The 20,021-nt window shown below is 36.9% G+C and overlaps 1 protein-coding gene across 1 annotated transcript in view; it reads left to right on the top strand.

The window, feature by feature from the left end:
* The window catches only part of tox2 (TOX high mobility group box family member 2), a 144,200-nt gene extending 124,179 nt beyond the window's left edge, over positions 1-20,021 (top strand). Inside the window, 4 exon segments of the mRNA XM_077197658.1 lie at positions 7,198-7,278; positions 10,853-11,227; positions 15,357-15,493; positions 19,028-20,021. Coding sequence (XP_077053773.1) covers positions 7,198-7,278; positions 10,853-11,227; positions 15,357-15,493; positions 19,028-19,070 — 636 coding nt within the window. The 3' untranslated portion in view covers positions 19,071-20,021.

Raw genomic sequence — 20,021 nt, forward strand, 5'->3', positions numbered from 1 at the left:
TGTCGCTGGAGCTGATGAGGTCATGAGGTCATGTGTCCCCGAGGTGCGTTTAATTCGCTGATTAGCGCTGGTTATGTCATCTCTCGGTGAGATCATCACCTGCTACTAACGTTTGGCCCAACTGGACGTGTAGAAAGGCAAAGTTTTACACTTCGGCTCTGTTTCAATCCCTAGTGAGCTGCCTACCCGGACAGCATGTTTATGCATCTATTATCCATCCATCAATCCAATAATGAATTCATTCAGTGTGTTTCGTGCCGTTTTATTGTAGTTATTTGCTAAAATTAGTTTCTGAGTGTCATTTTTTTCAAAATAGGCTTTACACCCATTTTTTTTTCATTAGGATTAAAATCTTTACACTTTTTTAATGCATAAACTCAAGTATATGTCCAGATGTTTAATTATTTATTTATTAAAAAAGTTAGTGTTATTTTTTCAGTGTACTGACAAGTCTTTATATTTTGCTTTAAGGGTGTATGCGATGAGCTTTAGTGCTCATATTAATCTTGCACAACATTATGCTTCCATCCTCAAAGGGCAGTATTGTGTGAAGAGAGGAAGTGGGAGGAGTCACGAGGAGCCGCTCTGATAGGGCCATTAGTGGATGATTGATAGGCCTCTGCTCCAATAGATGACTGTCATTTCTTTTAGTGATGGCCCTGAGCTGTCAGTCATGTGAATGATGAATATGTTAAATGATGTAGAACCGCGGTGACTGAACAGGCATAATTCCAGCCGCCCTCTCAACCGCAGGCAATAAGCCCTCATTCCCTAACATTTATTTACTGCTTAGAGAAGCTCCAGCGCTCCAGTCACACCCGTTCATTAAAGACGGCTCTGCTCTTCTGCACACACACAAACACGCTCCACTGGCTTTTTATACTTTGTTTTGTATTTATTTTATATATATATATATATATATATATATACACGTGTATATATATATATATATAATTTTTTTTACCTTTTTTCCTAAATCTCAAGAACTTTTCTCAGATATATTCTAGATACGTACTTCATATTTCATAAAAAAAACATTTAAAAAAAAAGATTAACATTACCACTTTACCCCCCCCCCAATATTTATTTTCATGTATTTATTTATTTATTGATATTACTTGTTATGCATACATCTTTTTAAAATAAAAGTCAGTCATTTAAAAAAAAATTGAAATAAAATAAAACCTTTTGTTTTTGTATTATATTATATTTTTTTTAAAAATAATATTTTAAAATAAAGATGAACCATTACCATTTTTTTGCATTGCATTGCATTATTATTATGCAAATGTTTACTTTTTTTACACTTTTTTCAAAATGCATAAATCTCAAATATATGTCCAGATATTTTTCTGGACATTTCACCCTCACTTCACATTTAATAATAATTTTAAAAACAAGGTAAAAATTTATTAACTATTTTTTTTTAATTTGCATTGTGATATCATTCAAATTTAGCACCCCCTCCCCCAAATTCTCATTACTGTAATGTGAAAAATATATATAATTCAAATTGTATTAAACGTAGAAGTGTGTATCTATCATGGACGCAATAGTTTCATAACCTTTTATTCATGCTGATTTAAATAAAGTTAATTGAATTCCAGTATTTTTTTTAATTCCAGAAGATCATTACACACGAGCACAACAAAACATGCCTGAGTCTCATGAAAACATGTCCGGGTCACATGACACCCTCAGATTTCAGATCATCGGAACGCATTTGACTACATTTGAGTTTTATGTCCGAATTAAAAAATACTGGAATTCTGGAAATTACTATTCCGGTAATTAAAATTCCAGTATTTTTTAATTCGGAAATAAAACTCAAATGTAGTCAAATGCGTTCCGATGATCTGAAATCTGAGGGTGTCATGTGACCCGGACATGTTTTCATGAGACTCTTGTTGTGCTGGTGTGTAATGATCTTGTTCTTTTGTGGGAATGTCACCGGAGCGTCGGCCTCATTAATTATCAGGCTTTGCTCTTCTGGAAGGTCTGTGGGATCGTCCAGCACTAGATAATAACGTATCAAACTCAACTTGTGTAGTTTCCTGTCACTATCAACAGCGTTTCTGTTCTTCAGATTCAGACAGAAATAAAGCGTTTTGACATGTTGTGTCTCTGAAACCCAGGCCTTCAGCACGATATATCTCTCTCCCCTCCGGGTTTGAGCCCGTTCCCCGTGTCAGCGGGTCTCACGAGTTATTGTCTTCCATAATTAACCGGTTATCAAACAAGAACATTTCATTAAGGTACAATTACAGCTAATTCTGCGGGGGGCGAGCGGCGTGTCACGATTAAGACGCCAACACATGCTCCCGTTACTTCTAATTCATAGCGACCTGCTCCCTCTCTGACGGCTTCAATTGCTAATGAATCCGCTCACTTTGGAATAATTAGAAATCCTTAGGCATGGTAATTTATTTAAGAGCTGCTGTCGTTAGGGCCACTCATTAGTGGAGGTTAAATTAATTTGAAACCAAAGCTGCTGGAAGCTCCTTGGGAGTTCATTACTACAAAAAAAACCACGCCACCCCGTTCAATATTTAACTAGCAACACGCAAGGTCACAAACTTACGTTCGCTGAAGGTATTTGAGAGTATTTATAGTTATTTTTGGTTAAATTAAACTTCTCAGTGATGATTCAAACATGCTGACAGATCAACAGTTGCGCTTATCATTATTTGAAACAAGCATTTTCTAGCAAGCTGCTTTAACAGAATATGTAAAACAGCGCTATACAAAAAAACTTGAATTGAATGGAATTGAATAATTATATAACTTGAAGTGGCGTCTCTAAATTCACACTCACGAATCAACTGTTTGGTTGTTGCTCTGTAAAATAGAAACTACATATACTAAGAAACGTGAATTAATTAAATGCATAAAAATCATGAAATGCATAAAAATCCATGTTAGATCAACAGAATTGTCCCAGCTAGTCAAACATAATGATAGTTGTCTAAAAGAATATTGATGAAATGAGTTCATACATTGCCGTATGAATAAATTATGCGGTTACTGTTATGCGAAGGGTTTTTTGTTTTGCCGTTTTACATTTGTGTATCAAGTGTTGAGGTCAAAGTAACACTTTATTGTGATGCTACCCAACAGGCATTGACTATAAGTAACTTCGCAACTACATGTCAACTTATTCTACGTCTACTAATACTCTAATCAATGAGAGTTATTATATATAGAGACATATAGTTGCAAAGTTATTAAGTTGCCCGTTCACACCAAGGACGATAACTTTATTAACTATAAAGATCCACACCTTAAGTATAAAGATAATGGAACAGAGAAATCATATCATTGGAATAAATTTCAGAAGGTTTTTTCCAGCTGATGAACAATAAAAACAGCCAATCAGAATCCATCCTGCTTTAACGAGCTCGAGCATTTAAAGCGACAGGCGACCGCAAGCTAATAATAAACAGAACGATATTGACGCTAATATAGTTATTGTTATAGTTATCATCCTTGGTTTGAATGAGCCTTAACATTTATAGTAAGTAAGTAAAATTTATTTATATAGCACATTTATCACAGCAAAGCTGACCAAAGCGCTGAACAAAGTCAAAGAATAAAAATAGACAACACATACAAAACAATAAACAATGTAACATAGAAAAAAAAAAACAAGAAAGAAAGAAAGAAATTTTAAAATGCCTGTAGTCCAGGCATTATAGTATCTTATAGTCCAGATATCTATATTGTATATAACTAAATTAAATATACGGTTACCAAAATGATTGATCAATTTATTTTATTACTCCCTGAAAACGAAATCTGTTCGCAATGAGGCATTTTACATTTAGTGAACGAACAAAGTAGCAAAATAGTGTTACTGAGGACAGTTGTTGGGAAAATATATATGAATGCACTTATCTAACCTTTCCTTTTGTTCTAGTTGTCAAAGTTTTCGGCTTTCTCTAGTTCAGTGATGAGAATGTTAATCAGGCGTTGCTGTTCATCTGCTAACGTTCATTAGATTAGTTTGGACTCGTTGTGTCTGTATTCTCAATCCATTCCTATGTTGTGAGTGTTGTATGAATCTGTACAGGTGTGCAATTAATGTTTTGATCAAACTATTGTTATGACCAAAAGAAGATATGAAACTGAGCCTCCACCAGTAACTCTGGTGATTACAGAGTCGGCGTGGAATAGAAGTTGCGCTCGTCTTTTCTTCGCCGTATATTCGAGTGAAACGCTTCTGGAACAAGAACAAATGTGGGCGGGGCTTGATTGTGTCCGTGAGGAATTGATTGGATGGTTGTGGTTTGCTATTGGCTGATCTCATGTGAGTGACAGGTTGCCCCGCCCACATCATCAGAGAAGAGATGCTGCGAGAGGAACTTATTTTGGGTGTGCACGGATAAATCATTTATTATAATGATAAAAACACTGCAATATTCCATATAAGAATGGAATTGTCTATTTTTTGAGGGGTTTGCTCTCCGAATAATCTGTCTAGGAGACAGAATTGAGATATTAAAGAGATCTCATCTGTGTTTTTATCTCCCTATGGGACTGCAGCCATATTCATCTTGTTAAGTCTCATCGCTTTTTTCTCCATTTGCAATTTAACGTTGTGCCTGGAAGCAGCGTGACGTATTTTGTCAGCGATTTAAAGCGTGTTTTCCCTCATAAGATGAAATGGTTCTGATGTCCGCCCAGTTTCAGGAGGGAATTGGCCGCACTCGTTGCCAAAAAGAAATGGAAACCGTAATTCTGGGATGTGAAATGATTGACAAGCAATTACATTAGCCTACATCGCATTTCATTCACTTTGTGTGCGTTAAAGCCAGGCTTGAATTCTGTCTTTCTCCCTCCACAACCCCCATCCTTTTCTTCTGTCCATCCCTTTCTTCTGTCCATCCCTTTCTTCTGTCCATCCCTTTCTTCTGTCCATCCCTTTCTTCTGTCCATCCTTTCTTCCGTCCATCCCTTTCTTCCGTCCATCCATTTCTTCTGTCTATCCCTTTCTTCTGTCTATCCCTTTCTTCTGTCCATCCCTTTCCTCTGTCCATCCCTTTCTTCTGTCCATCCCTTTCTTCTGTCCATCCCTTTCTTCTGTCCATCCTTTTCTTCTGTCCATCCTTTCTTCCGTCCATCCCTTTCTTCCGTCCATCCCTTTCTTCCGTCCATCCCTTTCTTCCGTCCATCCTTTTCTTCCGTCCATCCTTTCTTCCGTCCATCCCTTTCTTCCGTCCATCCCTTTCTTCCGTCCATCCCTTTCTTCCGTCCATCCCTTTCTTCCGTCCATCCCTTTCTTCCGTCCATCCCTTTCTTCCGTCCATCCATTTCTTCTGTCTATCCCTTTCTTCTGTCCATCCCTTTCTTCTGTCTATCCCTTTCTTCTGTCCATCCTTTTCTTCTGTCCATCCTTTCTTCCGTCCATCCCTTTCTTCCGTCCATCCCTTTCTTCTGTCTATCCCTTTCTTCTGTCCATCCTTTTCTTCTGTCCATCCTTTCTTCCGTCCATCCCTTTCTTCCGTCCATCCATTTCTTCTGTCTATCCCTTTCTTCCGTCCATCCTTTTCTTCTGTCCATCCCTTTCTTCTGTCCATCCCTTTCCTCTGTCCATCCCTTTCTTCCGTCCATCCTTTTCGTCCATCCCTTTCTTCTGTACATCCCTTCTTCCGTCCATCCCTTTCTTCCGTCCATCCCTTCTTCCGTCCATCCCTTTCTTCCGTCCATCCCTTTCTTCCGTCCATCCCTTCTTCCGTCCATCCCTTTCTTCTGTCCATCCCTTCTTCTGTCCATCCCTTCTTCTGTCCATCCTTTTCTTCCATCCATCCCTTTCTTCTGTCCATCCCTTTCTTCTGTCCATCCCTTTCTTCCGTCCATCCCTTTCTTCCGTCCATCCTTTTCTTCTGTCCATCCCTTTCTTCTGTCCATCCTTTTCTTCTTTCCATCCTTTTCTTCTGTCCATCCTTTTCTTCTTTCCATCCTTTTGTTCTGTCCTGTTTTTGTGATGTGGGATGTACACTTATAGTTCTCTGTGTGTGTTTTTATGGACTTATCAATATGAAACCCTGATATTTAACCCTGTAAAGACTGGCATATGAAATAATAGTCAGAGAAATAAAAAAAATTAAATGGAAGGTTTATTAAACCTTTAAACAAGTTTGCATATGTGTTTTTTTGTTGTTGTTGTTTTGAGTATCATATTTGATACATCAGGCTTTTATGGCTGAAATTGTCTGATATATAAAAAAACAATTATTCTGAGACTCAAATTGAGAAAAATATGCAATTTGGTTCAGATGCTGATATTTGGACAAAAAGATTAAATTCTGATGCTTGTTATAACAGTATAGCAGATACATAAAAGCATATAAATATCTGCCAATAATGTGTATTAGTAAGATGATATTTAAATGCTTAGATTATGATCAAAGCTCTGTAGTTTTTTTGCAATGCAATCATGATTGAGAGATGAACAAATAAACGTTCCTCAAAAGCCTGATGATCATATTTGATACTCATTTTTCTAATAAATGACATATGGATAATCAAGTAAACTAAAGTTGCTTCAGTCCAGTTAAAATATTACTAACAATATCAAAGTTATTATGTTAACTTGATAAAAATCAGTGCAGATTTTAGATCATAAAGACAGCTGAAGGATATTTGTACAATTAAACTTAAAGACTTTTAATAATAATAATAATAATATGTTTATTTTTTATAGTGCCTTTCAAGAACACAAGGTCGCTTCACAAAATAATACAAACAGACAAAGAGACAAGCTTATAATAATTAAACAAACAGAAAAGCCGATGGAGACAACCAATAACTATAAATAATTAACATGAGAAGTTAGATAATCAGAGACATACATTTTGATAAATACATTTTTTTAAACTTTTTAAAATCATGTTGATCATTTACAGGCCTTAGAAATGTGTATATCAAATATGAAACAGTAGCTTTATCTGGTTAAACATGTAGTTATTGTAGTATTGACAACTGCATTTCCATGCAATAACTTTTTCTCCACTCTGACCTAAAATGAGCCTAGACTCGATGTGATGCTCAGCTATAGTGTGCTTTATACGTGTTGAGGTTGGAAGTTGTTGACGTGACACTGGCCAGGTGCAAAGTGAAGGTTAAGTGCTCATATTCTAGCATTACACTTGTGTCTGTTTGTGTGTTTATTCACAGTTGTGTTTCGTTCCCTCGCAGGCATATAAACGGAAAACAGAAGCAGCGAAGAAGGAGTACCTGAAGGCCCTGGCAGCGTACCGAGCCAGCCTGGTTTCCAAGGTAACCGGACGGGTTCACGTCTTTGGGTCAGCGCTAATGTTGGGGGGTGTAAACATTAGACTAAAGATTTCAGTACAAAATTTCATGGGAAGAGCTGTCAGCACAACAGTGCTTGTGTACGTGTGTTTTACAGGGATAGTTCAGGGCGAAAAAGAAGATTCTGTAATTTTTACCTTCATGCCAGTCCATCATGTGACTGGAAGATTTATAAGAAATATATATTTTATGGGGTTTTTTTTAGACAAATTATTTTATTGTTAACTAAATCAAACGCTAAAACTATTAAATCATTTTGTTAATTGAAATTAAAATTAAATAAAATAATAAAAAAAACATTTAAAATAAAATAAATGAAAAACTACATGAACGAAACTAATAAAAGTTCTGAAATTCTAAAGTTCTAAAATGACTTAACTAATATAGACTGAAAAAAACTGAAGAGGATTTAAATTAAAGCTAAATAAAAATATAAAAAATAATAAAAAATTCAAAAGCTCACAATAAAATTACTAAAATTAAATCTGAAAATATAATAAAAGTTAAAATGTAATAAATACTATAACAGCTTAAATACTAAAATTACACTTTGACAGACATAAGGTGTGTCCCAAATGAAACACTATATGCACTTAAACTACGTACTATGTACTCAACCGTGTAGTTTATTAATTTAATAAGATTATTATGTCATTCAACATCCGCCTGTTAGCCCCTCCCCCTCCGCCATATAAGGAGAGCGGTGACAGTTAGTGCATGAACATTCTACACTTTGTTTCTTTTTTTTCCATCAACATTCTATTTGGAATTTTGAGTGTGAACACAGAACTCACACTATCTGTTCTACAAAATGGCATAGACGGTGCATAAGTAAGCTAGTTTGGAAGCACGTATAGTCATAGATCATTGATCATAGAAAATAACCTTGTAAAGATACTGCAAGAACTCTCCTTTTTAGTCAACCAGCTTTGGAAGTAAAAGATGACAGATTCTTCATTTGTGTGTGAACTCATTCTTCATACTGTTGGCACATTCCCCAAAACATCATCATTAGTTCAACCATAACCATATTCGTCTCTGTCATGTTTCTGCGGTCACGAACCGTTGTTTTAATCTATCGGATTGCTCGGCCTGCCGGCATCACGCATGTGCGATCCATAAATCGATAGCAAATTTGCCAAAGTGATTTGACAGACTCAAACGAGCAGAAATCAGCATGATCCGTCGTTTCACTGCATACGTTCATCTGCATAATAAAACACTGCGATTTCAAACCACTAATTTTACATTCATTGTTTCTCTTTTGAAAAACGCAAATTGCATTTTCATGCTAAACACTCTCTCTTCTTTTCCATACCTCGCTCTCTGAGCTCCTTGGCCCAAAACAAGAGCGTTGATTAAGCCGTGAATACAGTATTCATCAAACTCAGAGGCTTTTATTAAACGCCTTTCTCATCCTTCATTGCGTATAATTAAATATTTCGTCAAAATCTGTTTTTGGCAGATGCTTTGCTTGATGTGTTCGTGTACTCTCATGCATTGAAAAGGAGGAAAATATGATAGAAAAAAATTGGTCTAACTATCAAATGCACATCGTTTTCACGGCCCAAAACTTGAAACATACACTCATGAAAAGAGGATGACTCTTTTTCCTCATAAATTCGGTTTTTATGCATAATTAAGACTAAAAGAATTGGTGGCAAATGTGAAGATTGAGAGTGTTTAAACTCATGCACCTGGTGCTATTTTACAGTGTGATGCATTATTGTCATGGTAGATTCATATAAATAAGGGTTTGTGTAAAAGTACATTTAACAATTGTATTTTTAAAATCTGGATCATTTGTCATCATTTTATCCAAAACATATCAGAGAGACTTACAAAAAAAAAGGTTGTGTAATGTTATTTAGAGGTTTTATGAAATATGAGGCGGTTAATGGCACCATCAATAACAGTTTCTTTTCTCGCAAAGCTTTTGAAAGCGATCATATGGTGTGTGATGATGTACGTTCAGGACCTGGACAATCTCCACTTGTTTAATTTAAAGAGAAATGTTTGAAAATGTCCGAAGCAGATGTGCTCGCTCAAACAATCACGTCCACACGCTTTACTTTCTCTTGGTTCTCTACGGACACAGATTCAGCCCTCAATCTTTTCATGTTGATCAGTTTAGATGTTCTGCTCAATAAATATGAGGCATTATGAAAGCGCCACGATTGTGACGGCTGATGAACACGACCGACTGCCCATCACGTTCTGGCATTTGAAAAACATATTGCCATTTACGATGCGTAAAACGGTAATGAAACAACGCTCTGCTGTAAGCGCATGCTCTCAATTTGACAAATCAGAGATAGATGTGTTCGTGCGATTGGTGTTTGCTACTGTTTCTCACTGTGGTTTTCTGCTGTTTAAATACTGACACTTCGGTTTGTTGCACGGTCTCCAAAAGAATGATGCTCATTTAGGATTCATTGAAGTATCACCTCAAATGTTTCACCTAAAATATATGTTAAATGAGAGCTGTAACATTATGGGATCATTTGATGAGAAATGTTTGAGATCATAATTGAAATCTCTGACCTTTGATTGCATACTTCGGGAAATCCAAGCAGTTCTTTACGAGATCTCTTCTGGAGGAGACACGTGAGAAACATCTGAGATGCTGGAGACTTTAGGTGTCTATAGTTGTGATATAAACACTGATGTTGTCTACTGAAGCGATTAAAGGAGAACTTCTTTTCACCTTTTGAAAGTAAGATGTTGCTTCAAATAACGATTGCATCATTACATCGTTACACCAGTAGGTGGCGACAAGTGACTCTTAAAAATGTAATTGTCATTCAATCATTCATTCAAGAGAATCATTCAAAAACGCTGATTCATCCAGTAATGAAACAAGTGAATTATTTAGTGAGTGAGTCATTGAATCATTCATTCAAGAGATTTGTTCGAAAACTCTGATTCATCCAGTAATGAATCAAGTGAATTGGAATCATTCATTCAATCAGATTTTTTTTTTTCACAAAAAAGAATGAATTCAAATTAAATATTCTTTTAAATAGACTGCAGCAAGTAAAATTTGGTCAGAACCTCTAGTAAATTACATGATATTTTGTTGTCCGTTCAGAATTTTGATTTCCCTTTGAAAAAAAAAAATTATAATCGTGCAGTTGTAACCGGCCCAAGCCTGATCACTTTAAACAAAATAATATGAAGTAAATAAAAACTGACAGGAAGGATTATTAGTGAAACATTCATTTACATTTTAATATACACTATGAATATAAACATCCGTCACACAGCTCCAACTTACACTGTAAAAAAAAAAAATCTTTTGAAGTTCAAAATAAAGATTATGGAGTGCGTTTAAGAAAATACCATTTCAGTCATTCTACTTCAAAATGTCACGTGTGTTACCAACCATTTATTTGTGAAATTTACTAGCGATTTATGAGTGAAAATTGTTTCAAAGGAAATCCCACACCATTTATGCATTTGATGATGTGCATTTCCTGTCCTTCAGCATTGTTTTAAGTGTAGATGCATTTAATGATGTGCATATTCTGTTCCTCAGACCTACAGTGACCCGGTGGAGAGCAAAAGCGGCCAGTCTAGCCAGCCGTCGTCACACATGATGCCCCCCAACACCCCCCTGTACAGCGTCCCGCCCCAGCCCTCCTCCTCGTACCCCTTCACCCTCTCAGACCTCCAGAGCTACACAGCGGGGGCTCCCAGACACGGCCTGCCCCGCTCGGCCATGCTGCCCGCGCTCAGTGCCTCCCCCCCAGCCTCCTTCCAGATCAGCCCCCCCCTCCACCAGCAGCTCTCCCTGCACCAGGGCTCGCTCCTCAACCAGCCAATCCGCATGCAGCAGGTCCAGTCACAGCCAATCATCTCTCACCAGATGGGCCTCCAGGCTCCGCTGCACTCCCCACCCCCAGGACAGCAGGTAAGCGTGCATGCTGGGAGACGCCACACGTGCTTGTGTTTATGGGGTGCGATTGCCATGTAACACTGCGTAATATCTGAAATTTCAGTAACAGTTTACAATAAGGTTCATTAGTTAACTATAACTAGCGTATAGCTAGCGTTAATTAGCGTATAACTGTGCAATACACCTGTGCATTTTATTTATTTATTTAATTATAACGTAACTTAGTGCTGGGCGGTAAACCGGTTCAAACCGACAACCGGTTTATATTTTCATAACGATTTTGATTTTGAATAAACCGCCATACCGGTGTATTTAATTACACAACGTTCGGAACGAACGTTACGCTGCGCGACACTGTTTCAGACGGAGCCTTTACAATGTTGCACTTCTAAGCAGCGACGAGTGAGGGTAAACAAACAGCAGTGCTCTGTTACGTTACATGGACGATGGATGCGGAGCGCATTATTGTAGCGCGAAAGTACATTAATATAATGCGCGAGCGCTAATCTCTCTGCTCGCGCGCGGAATATAATGTGCCGCGCTCTCAGATACACGCTGCTCTTGTTAGAATAGGTCTATTTTCTCTCGGCTCGCTCAGAGAATCCTGCACTTTAAACGTGTTCAGTGCAATCGCGAATCTCTCCTCTTTCCCAGCTAATAATTTTAGGTTATAAGAACATTTTCATAACGTTCCCATTAAGTTATAAAAACGTTAACGTTATTTCTGAATGTTCTAGGAACATTCAAAATGTCCAGTTTTTTAGACGTGTATTAACGTTATTTCTTGGTTATAAGAACTCCATTCAAAACATTATAAGAACGTTCAATTCTCCCGTTATATAAACGTTGTATTAACGTTAGGGGTGGGCGATATAGCCTCAAAATTATATCACCATATTTCAAGAATATTTGCGAATAATGATATTTATGACGATATAGATTTTTTTTTTTTTGTTGAAAATTTTCTTATGTTTATCTCGCCTAAATGTTTGCTCACTCATTGCGTTTTTACAATGTGGTAATTTTGTTGTTAAGAGTTTAAACAACACAAGGAAGCTTCAGTCTTTGAATTAAATGTTAAATGTGTGTAGGTCTAACACCAGTATTCAGAAATACTACAGAAACATAATAAAGTAATCAAATGTAAAATAACACATAGTCTTTTAGTTCTGTTTCCTGGTTAAATTAAACACATAGGCTAATAATTCTCATTCATTACAATTAAAGCTATTTTTTGTTGTTTTGAAGACAACATTAATGACAGACGCATAGCCTATGGCTGCGGTCACTTTAACAGCTAGTGCACGGATCCATTGCTGTTTTCATTATACTGTCTGTCACACCGTCACATGCGTTTTGTACATAACCGACTGTGTTTATGAGTACACTTACCAAGACCGGAAGTTTTACACAATTTTGCGTTTTTCCCCCCATTAAAGCGATATAATCCATGAAAAATAACTTTAGTTTCTCGCGAGCTGTAGGCTACTCTATGTATGCAAGCAGTGCAACTCTCTCAGAGAGTGTGCGAGTAGCTTACTGGATAGTTTAAAACCGCTTGAATGTTTAAACTGATAAGAATTAAGAAGACTTGAAAATTATAAACTTTAGTTACGATGCACTGATGGCCCGATTGTGCAAGAGACCATTCAGTCATGTCCCGACTCCTAAACGTGCGCGAAAGACGACGCGCGTCGGCAGCCCCGCTGAACACTATAGCTGTTTGTGAAATTGCTAAATCGTCATCGGAGGCTGACAGGCTGCTCTCGCGCTCAGACAGGTGATGTTGTTGTGCGTGCTAGGGAACGTAAATGCGCCATACGTCATCGCGTCGCTATATCATTGATATCGCGATATCACACTTTTTTATCATGTAAAAATGTATACCGGTATTATCGTGGACGGTATGATATGGCACACCCCTAATTAACGTTACTTCCTGGTTATAAGAACGTTATTAGAACGTTAAGAAATAACAATTTTAGGTTATACTGGGCGCTATTCTATTCTACAATATTCACTAATGACAGTAAAATAGACCATCCTAAGTCAATTTACTGCAGTAATTCCTCTCTCAACCAGTAGAAAATGCTTTGAACACCTGATTATGAATGAAAAAAAAAACGTCATAAACCGTAAAACCGGCATAATTTTGAAAAAAAAACGTGATATACATTTTTGGTCAAACCGCCCAGCACTAATGTAACTGTGCACTATAATATATTATATCATGCCAGGTTGTCTCTGGGGGCCTGGGCAATATGCAATATGAAATATACTTTTGCAATTTATAAATGCAAATTTACATTTTTAATGGGTTTGTGCAATTTATTTATAGTGTATATGTTCTGTGTGTCTTTTTAAACTTGACTTGACTCTCTGAGTAACGACCGCACAAGAGTTCCTATGTGTTTAAACACAAAAGGCAAATAAAGTTCTTGAATCTTGAACTAATAATGAACACATGCAACATTTATTATTTTTTGTTAATGTTAACTTCATCATTTACTAATGCATTCTTAATATCTTGTTATCATTAGTGAACTACTATCATTGTTATCATTAGCACTGTGAACTAACATGAACAAACAATGAACAGCTGTGTTTTTTATTAACATTAACAAAGATTAATACATTCTGTAACAGATGTATTGCTTATGGCTTGTTCATGTTAGTTAATACATTAACTAATGAACCTTATTGTAAAGTGTTACTGAAATTTCTATATACATGTACTACATCTGCCAGAATGTGCACTGTAGGTACTGACCCACAATGCAATGCGCTTCATTTCCAGTGTTTATTTGATTTTTTTATAAATGCAAATACGCCCTAGAAATGTTTAGCATTGCATACTACTTTATTAAATGAAACAGTATACAGCATATATTGCACAGTAAATTCTATTCAATTACAAACATGACCGTTTAGCGTGGTGTACTGCATACAGCTTCATGTACTAAATGCCACACGTGCTTGTGTTTATGAGGTGTGATTAGAACAGCACACTACCATGTGACATTATGCATAGTATAAAAAAATGTGCATTGTACAACCAGAACACACTGCAATAGGTACTGTATCCCACAATGCAATGCTCTCAACTTGACCTTCCATTTCTAGTGTTTGTTTGATTTTTTTTTTTTTTTTTTGATAATTGAACGTCATTTGCTCAGAGATGGCACACTACCATGAAACATTTATCATTGCATAATGCATTTATTATGTAATATTTTGGAGAAAGAAAATGCAGCATACTCTACATTATGGTAGTATTTCGTTCCACACTTGATATGGTCCAAATGTTCAACAGAAAACAAGTTTATTTTTATGTGAAAAAACATTGATACACATGCAGTTTATATCTGCTTGTTTATGTTTAGTACAGTGTTATTAATATTGAGCATATCGCTCAATCAGTGTTCGGAATCAAATCTTGTTGGGAAAATGTTACCAAATTGACTTGAAAAAACCCAGGTCGTCTTTCGCGTGCGAAACGAAATGAAATGAGATGAAGTGAGAACTGGGGTGGAGGATGTGTTGTTTTGGAGGTGTTGTCTCTGTACTGAAGATGTGTGTGAAGTGAAAAGGTCTGATTTTCTAAAGCACCATCAGTGTTTAACACCTTCCTACAGTCGAGCAATAAAAGAAAACATTTCATACACGCTTTTGAAAGAAGCGAGGAACAAATGCTAGGTTTAATTATTGGAATGCAATTTTTTTTTTTATAATATGCTTTACATACATCTACACTTTATTTAATAATTAATAACACTTTACAAAAAAGGTTCATTAGTTAATGTATTAACTAGCATGAACAAACCATGAGCAATACATTTGTTACTGTATTTAACATCAGTTAATACAAATATATCTGTTCATTGTTAGTTCACAGTGCATTAACTAATGTTAACAAGACTTCAATAAAGTGTTGAAATTAACAATAACAAAGATAAATAAATGCTGTATACGTTAACGAACATTATTGTAAAGTGTTATCTAATAATTTGTACATTAAGTATGTGAAGTACACACATCCGGGTCACACACTTGCATTGCATTGGCTAAGCATTCATGTGTGCATACTTGCATATGTTTCCGGCCTAAAAATACTAATAAAATGTGTGTGTTGTGTCTCTCTCAGGGATTCTCTCACTTACAGTCGGAGTATCAGAAGAATGTGGGGGGGTCTCAGTCTCCTGGAGCCCAGAACCCGGTGGGCCAGAACCCCGACTGGGACAGCGAGTACTGCAACCGGGAATGCGGCGGAAACCACTGCAGGTAAACAGCGTGTGTGTGTGTGTGTGTGTTAACTGTGACTGTCCCATGAGACATGTGTCATAGTATCAGGGGACTCTGTAAGCGTGTGTGAGCAGCATGTGTGGTTTCAGGGCTGTGCGCATGAATTATTTATTGTGTAATATAACAATGCAATGCAATGCAAAATAATAAAAAAACACAAACAGACAATAACAAAGTTAAAAGACAAGTTCACCCAAAAAAAATTAACATTGTCATCATTTATTCACTCTCATGTCATTCCAAATCTGTATGACTGATATTTAGCAGAATGTTCACACTGCTCTGAAAGCATTGACAAAAAACATATGTTTCATAACCGTAGTCCATACAACTCTTGAGATGTTTTCTCAAGTAGGGCTGTGTGATATGGCCAAAAATATTATCACGATATCAAAATGCTTTTCACATGTTTGTTAGACCTTGAGAATGAATGTAAACTTTGTTTGTTCAGAATTAAACTCCACAGAGTAGCTGGCTTTTAATTTAGGGCCTCGTGAATTGAATTAAGCTTTTAAAATGTATTCAGATGAAAATATAATTAATCTACAGCAAAACATTGCATTTTTATTTTTTGTCGAATAAGCACAAAAGAACTGTATTAATGTAAAACATGGATGAAAAAAATATCTTGGTTTTATGATATTCGTTTGAGAAGTACATCTTAGTAGACAGTAGTGATATATTTCTGTCATCTTTTCTCTAAGTTAAACCGAACTTTTATTTTGACGGTTTGTCGTGAAGATATTCGTTTCAGTGTGTTTTGACGATAGTTTTCCTAAAATAAAATGGTTAAAAGCTTGTGAAGCGACTGCAGATGAAGTTCATGTGTTCATCTCCTCATATATTGAGACACAGACACTGAAAACACTGAGCGTCACATCTGTGTGTTTGTGTGTCAGACGAAACTGCGCGTTTGTTCACACGCAGAAATCTCTTTAGGGCTGTATAACGATTAATCGCGATTAATCATCAAAAATAAAAGTTTGTTTACATAATATATGTGTGTGTACTGTGTATAATTTTCTTAAAGCTACACTGTGTGATTTTTACCCCCATCTAGCGGTGAAAAGGTATATGACCATCCAGTGAATATTAGTTTCTGTTCCTCTCAATTTCGATTTCGTTTTAACTCCTACGGTGGCCAATGTAGTCCAAGATTAACATGGCTTCCAGTTCGACCTCGTGCATGAGTGTTCCTTCAAGTGATTTGCCTGTTGCGTTGCCGTCTTAATTCTCTTTTTCGCTTCCTTGGCGACTCTGATACGTATCCTCGAGAATAAGAGTGATCCTCCATCAGCAACAGACTTTCAAAAAGGCTTTCAGGTTTTTATATATCAGTCTCAAGCAATCCCCCTCTTCACATTCGACACGGTGCCATCGAGTGTTAAAACACGAAAGGCGAAGCTTGAATTAACGGGTATGTCCCTCTTTGGCTAATGTACTTTCAAGATGGAGGGGCAACATGGCGACCGACATTAGAAACCCTCACCCGTATGTATTTTCAATGGCATATTATACACTCACAAGAATACTTTATTACTTGAACGAAGTAAATATACATTAATGAGCACATATATTTTTGAAAGAACTAAGTGTTTTTAGCTAAGAATAAACTAAAAAAGTTACACAGTGTAGCTTTAAATATATACAAGCATGTGTGTGTATTTATATATAAAAAATAATTACACACTCATATATTATGTACACACAAACTTTTATTTTGGATTCGATTAATTGCATTTAAGCGTTTCACAGCCCTAAATGGCTTATTAGCGACATGCACGGACTGGCTTTGGTCGTGTTTATTCTGCTATGTGAGAGGCTGTTAGATTAATCCATATCAAGAAAAATGTCCAGAGCTTATAATCATCGTTATTGACGTCGATATGATATTGTTTATCGCCCAGCTCTATTCTGAAGTCACATGAGAGTAAATGCATTGCACAAGTCTCAAGGCGGGCGTACTTGTGCGAGTCCGGACACTCGGGAGGTCGTGAGATATTGCACACGTTACGAGTCAGTTAAAGGGATAGTTCACCCCAAAATGTAAATTCTGTCAGTAATTACTCTCCCTCATGTTGTTCAACCCCGTAAGACCTTCGTTCATCTTCGGAAACACGAATTAAGATATTTTTTATTAAATCTGAGAGCTGGATCACTCCTCCATAGGTTTCTAAGGGATTGAAACTTGTTCCCCGAAAAGTTATTAAAGACATCGTTAAAATAGTCCAAGTGACTACAGTGGCTCAATCTTAAGTTTATCAAGCGACGAGAATACTTTTTGTGCGCAAAAAACAAACAAAAATAACGACTTTATTTCAACTATTGATTTCCTTCTCTGTCGGCCTCGAGTGAGTTAGCTTAGTGTGATTGCGTAGAGCTACGTCACACGTAGGGTCACTATTGGCCGACGCTGGTCATGTGTGTGATGATGCGCGTGACGTACAACACAGAAGCGCTGCGCTGTTACACTAGCGAACTCACTCGAGGCCCACAGAGAAGGACATGAATAGTTGAAATAAAGTCGTTATTTTTGTTTGTTTTTTGCGCACAAAAAGTATTCTCATCGCTTGATAAACTTAAGATTGAGCCACTGTAGTCACTTGGTCTATTTTAACGATGTCTTTAATAACTTTAAGGAGTGATCAAGCTCTCAAATTTAATCAAAAATATCTTAATTTGTGTTCTGAAGATGAACGGAGGTCTTACGGGGTTGAACAACATGAGGGAGAGTAAATACTGACAGAATTTACATTTTTTGGCGAACTATCCCTTTAACCTGATAATCGCGTCACAGCAGCTCTTACACGGCACGACTGTCCTGCACGGATTTTATCCCGATTCACGATTTAGCTTTCACGCTAAACACAAAGACCGGAGCTTTCAGTGTTGCAGGAACTATAACTTCAGATAGAAAAATTACTGCAAATAATTTGTTGAAAAGCAGAGAACAGTAGCCATTCCTTTCAACATAAATAACTTGAGAGAGAGAGAGAAAAGTGTGTGTGTAGTGTATGTGTGTGTAGTGTATGTGTGTGTGTGTGCGCACGCTGTATGGTTGCGGTCACTGAGCTAATAGCCCCATCGTATGATCTGGCAATAGTAGACAGTCTATATACACTGGTAAAAATCAGGCCGACTCCCCGAATATTTTAAACATGTTTAAAAATTATCAGGTGTTCGTAACGCGCTCGTAATTCCTCTCACACCGCATCACCGATTTCCACGCGATTTCTCTCGAGTGAAAAAAATCATCTGCGAGCTCGTGAAACAGCAAAAATGTGTACACCCGCCTTTATGGATTACTGTTATGATGGTGGGCTTTTCTTTTGGGTTGAATGGAAAGGAGCAGCTCAGACATTTGGCCAAATATCTTAAAATTCGTTCAATGCATTGGTTTGAATTTTAGTTTGGAGTGACACGAGAGTGAGTGAATGAAATTTTTCTCTAAAGAACTTTGAGAGCGTTTAACATTTTTTCTCTGACGCTGATTTGTTTTTCATTGTTTTGCAGTGGCAGTATGATAGGCAGGGATAAGCCACTCTACCTCACTTGAAGAAAAACAAGGAGAACGGAAAGAGAAAAGATGAAACAACACCAGGGAGTCCCCCCCGCACCTCTCCACCCTTCCCAGACATCATCAGTTTCCCTCAGTGTCATTTTACATTCGTTTTTAGAAGGATGTGTGTGTGTACGCGTTCTGAAGACTACTAGTGATCCTTTCATTTTTGCCAAGCACTTAAAAATGTACAGGCCTCTGCGCCAGAGACCTCAGAGGGCACTCACACAGTCTCTGAATAAACTTAAAAGAAAACAACAAAAAAAGATGTATATAACAAAAATGAAAAGGAAAAAAAAAATAAAGCAAACTACCATTAAACTGGCCCTCAGGGCAAATGAGCTTTAACTATAACAGAGGAAAACTCCTCTTAGTTTCTCAGTTACTTTCCTCCTCGTCTCATTTTTGTTTTATTTTGTTGTTGTACTTTTATTTATTTTCCTGCTTGCAACATAGCTCTTCTTTTGGCCAAAAACAGGTCCGTTACTTTAGGGAAAAAAGTCTCTTTTTAGGGCGACACGTTGTTCAACTCTGTGATTTTTAGGCACAAAAAAAAAAAACATAACATAGACACGAGAAAAAAGAAAAAAAAAGAAATACACAAATGGAAAAATTGATAAATACAACTTCTTTTTGTAAATTTAAAGACCCGTGTAGGTCTTTGTTGATCTGTCACAGTGTGATTGTAAATATCACTTTTTGGGGGGTCAAATTGGGAAGATGAAGTCCAGATATTTTTTCTTCTTTAATATGACTTATAATTCATTAATTTGTATTTTAAATGGTATTTTGTGAATGCGTGCTGGTGTGAATGAGTGTGTGTGTGAGTGTATTTGTGCGTTGTGTAAGTGAACAGCCTGTGCAGGTGATATCAGAAGAGTGTTTCCACACCACGTACACAATCTTGCATTAAAATCTGTGCTCACTGGTGTGATCCCCCCCCCCCCC

The sequence above is a fragment of the Siphateles boraxobius genome, unplaced genomic scaffold (assembly GCF_051911475.1).
Source record: "Siphateles boraxobius isolate OS27281-9 unplaced genomic scaffold, OSU_SipBor_1 41, whole genome shotgun sequence".
NCBI classification, from domain to species: Eukaryota; Metazoa; Chordata; class Actinopteri; order Cypriniformes; family Leuciscidae; genus Siphateles; species Siphateles boraxobius.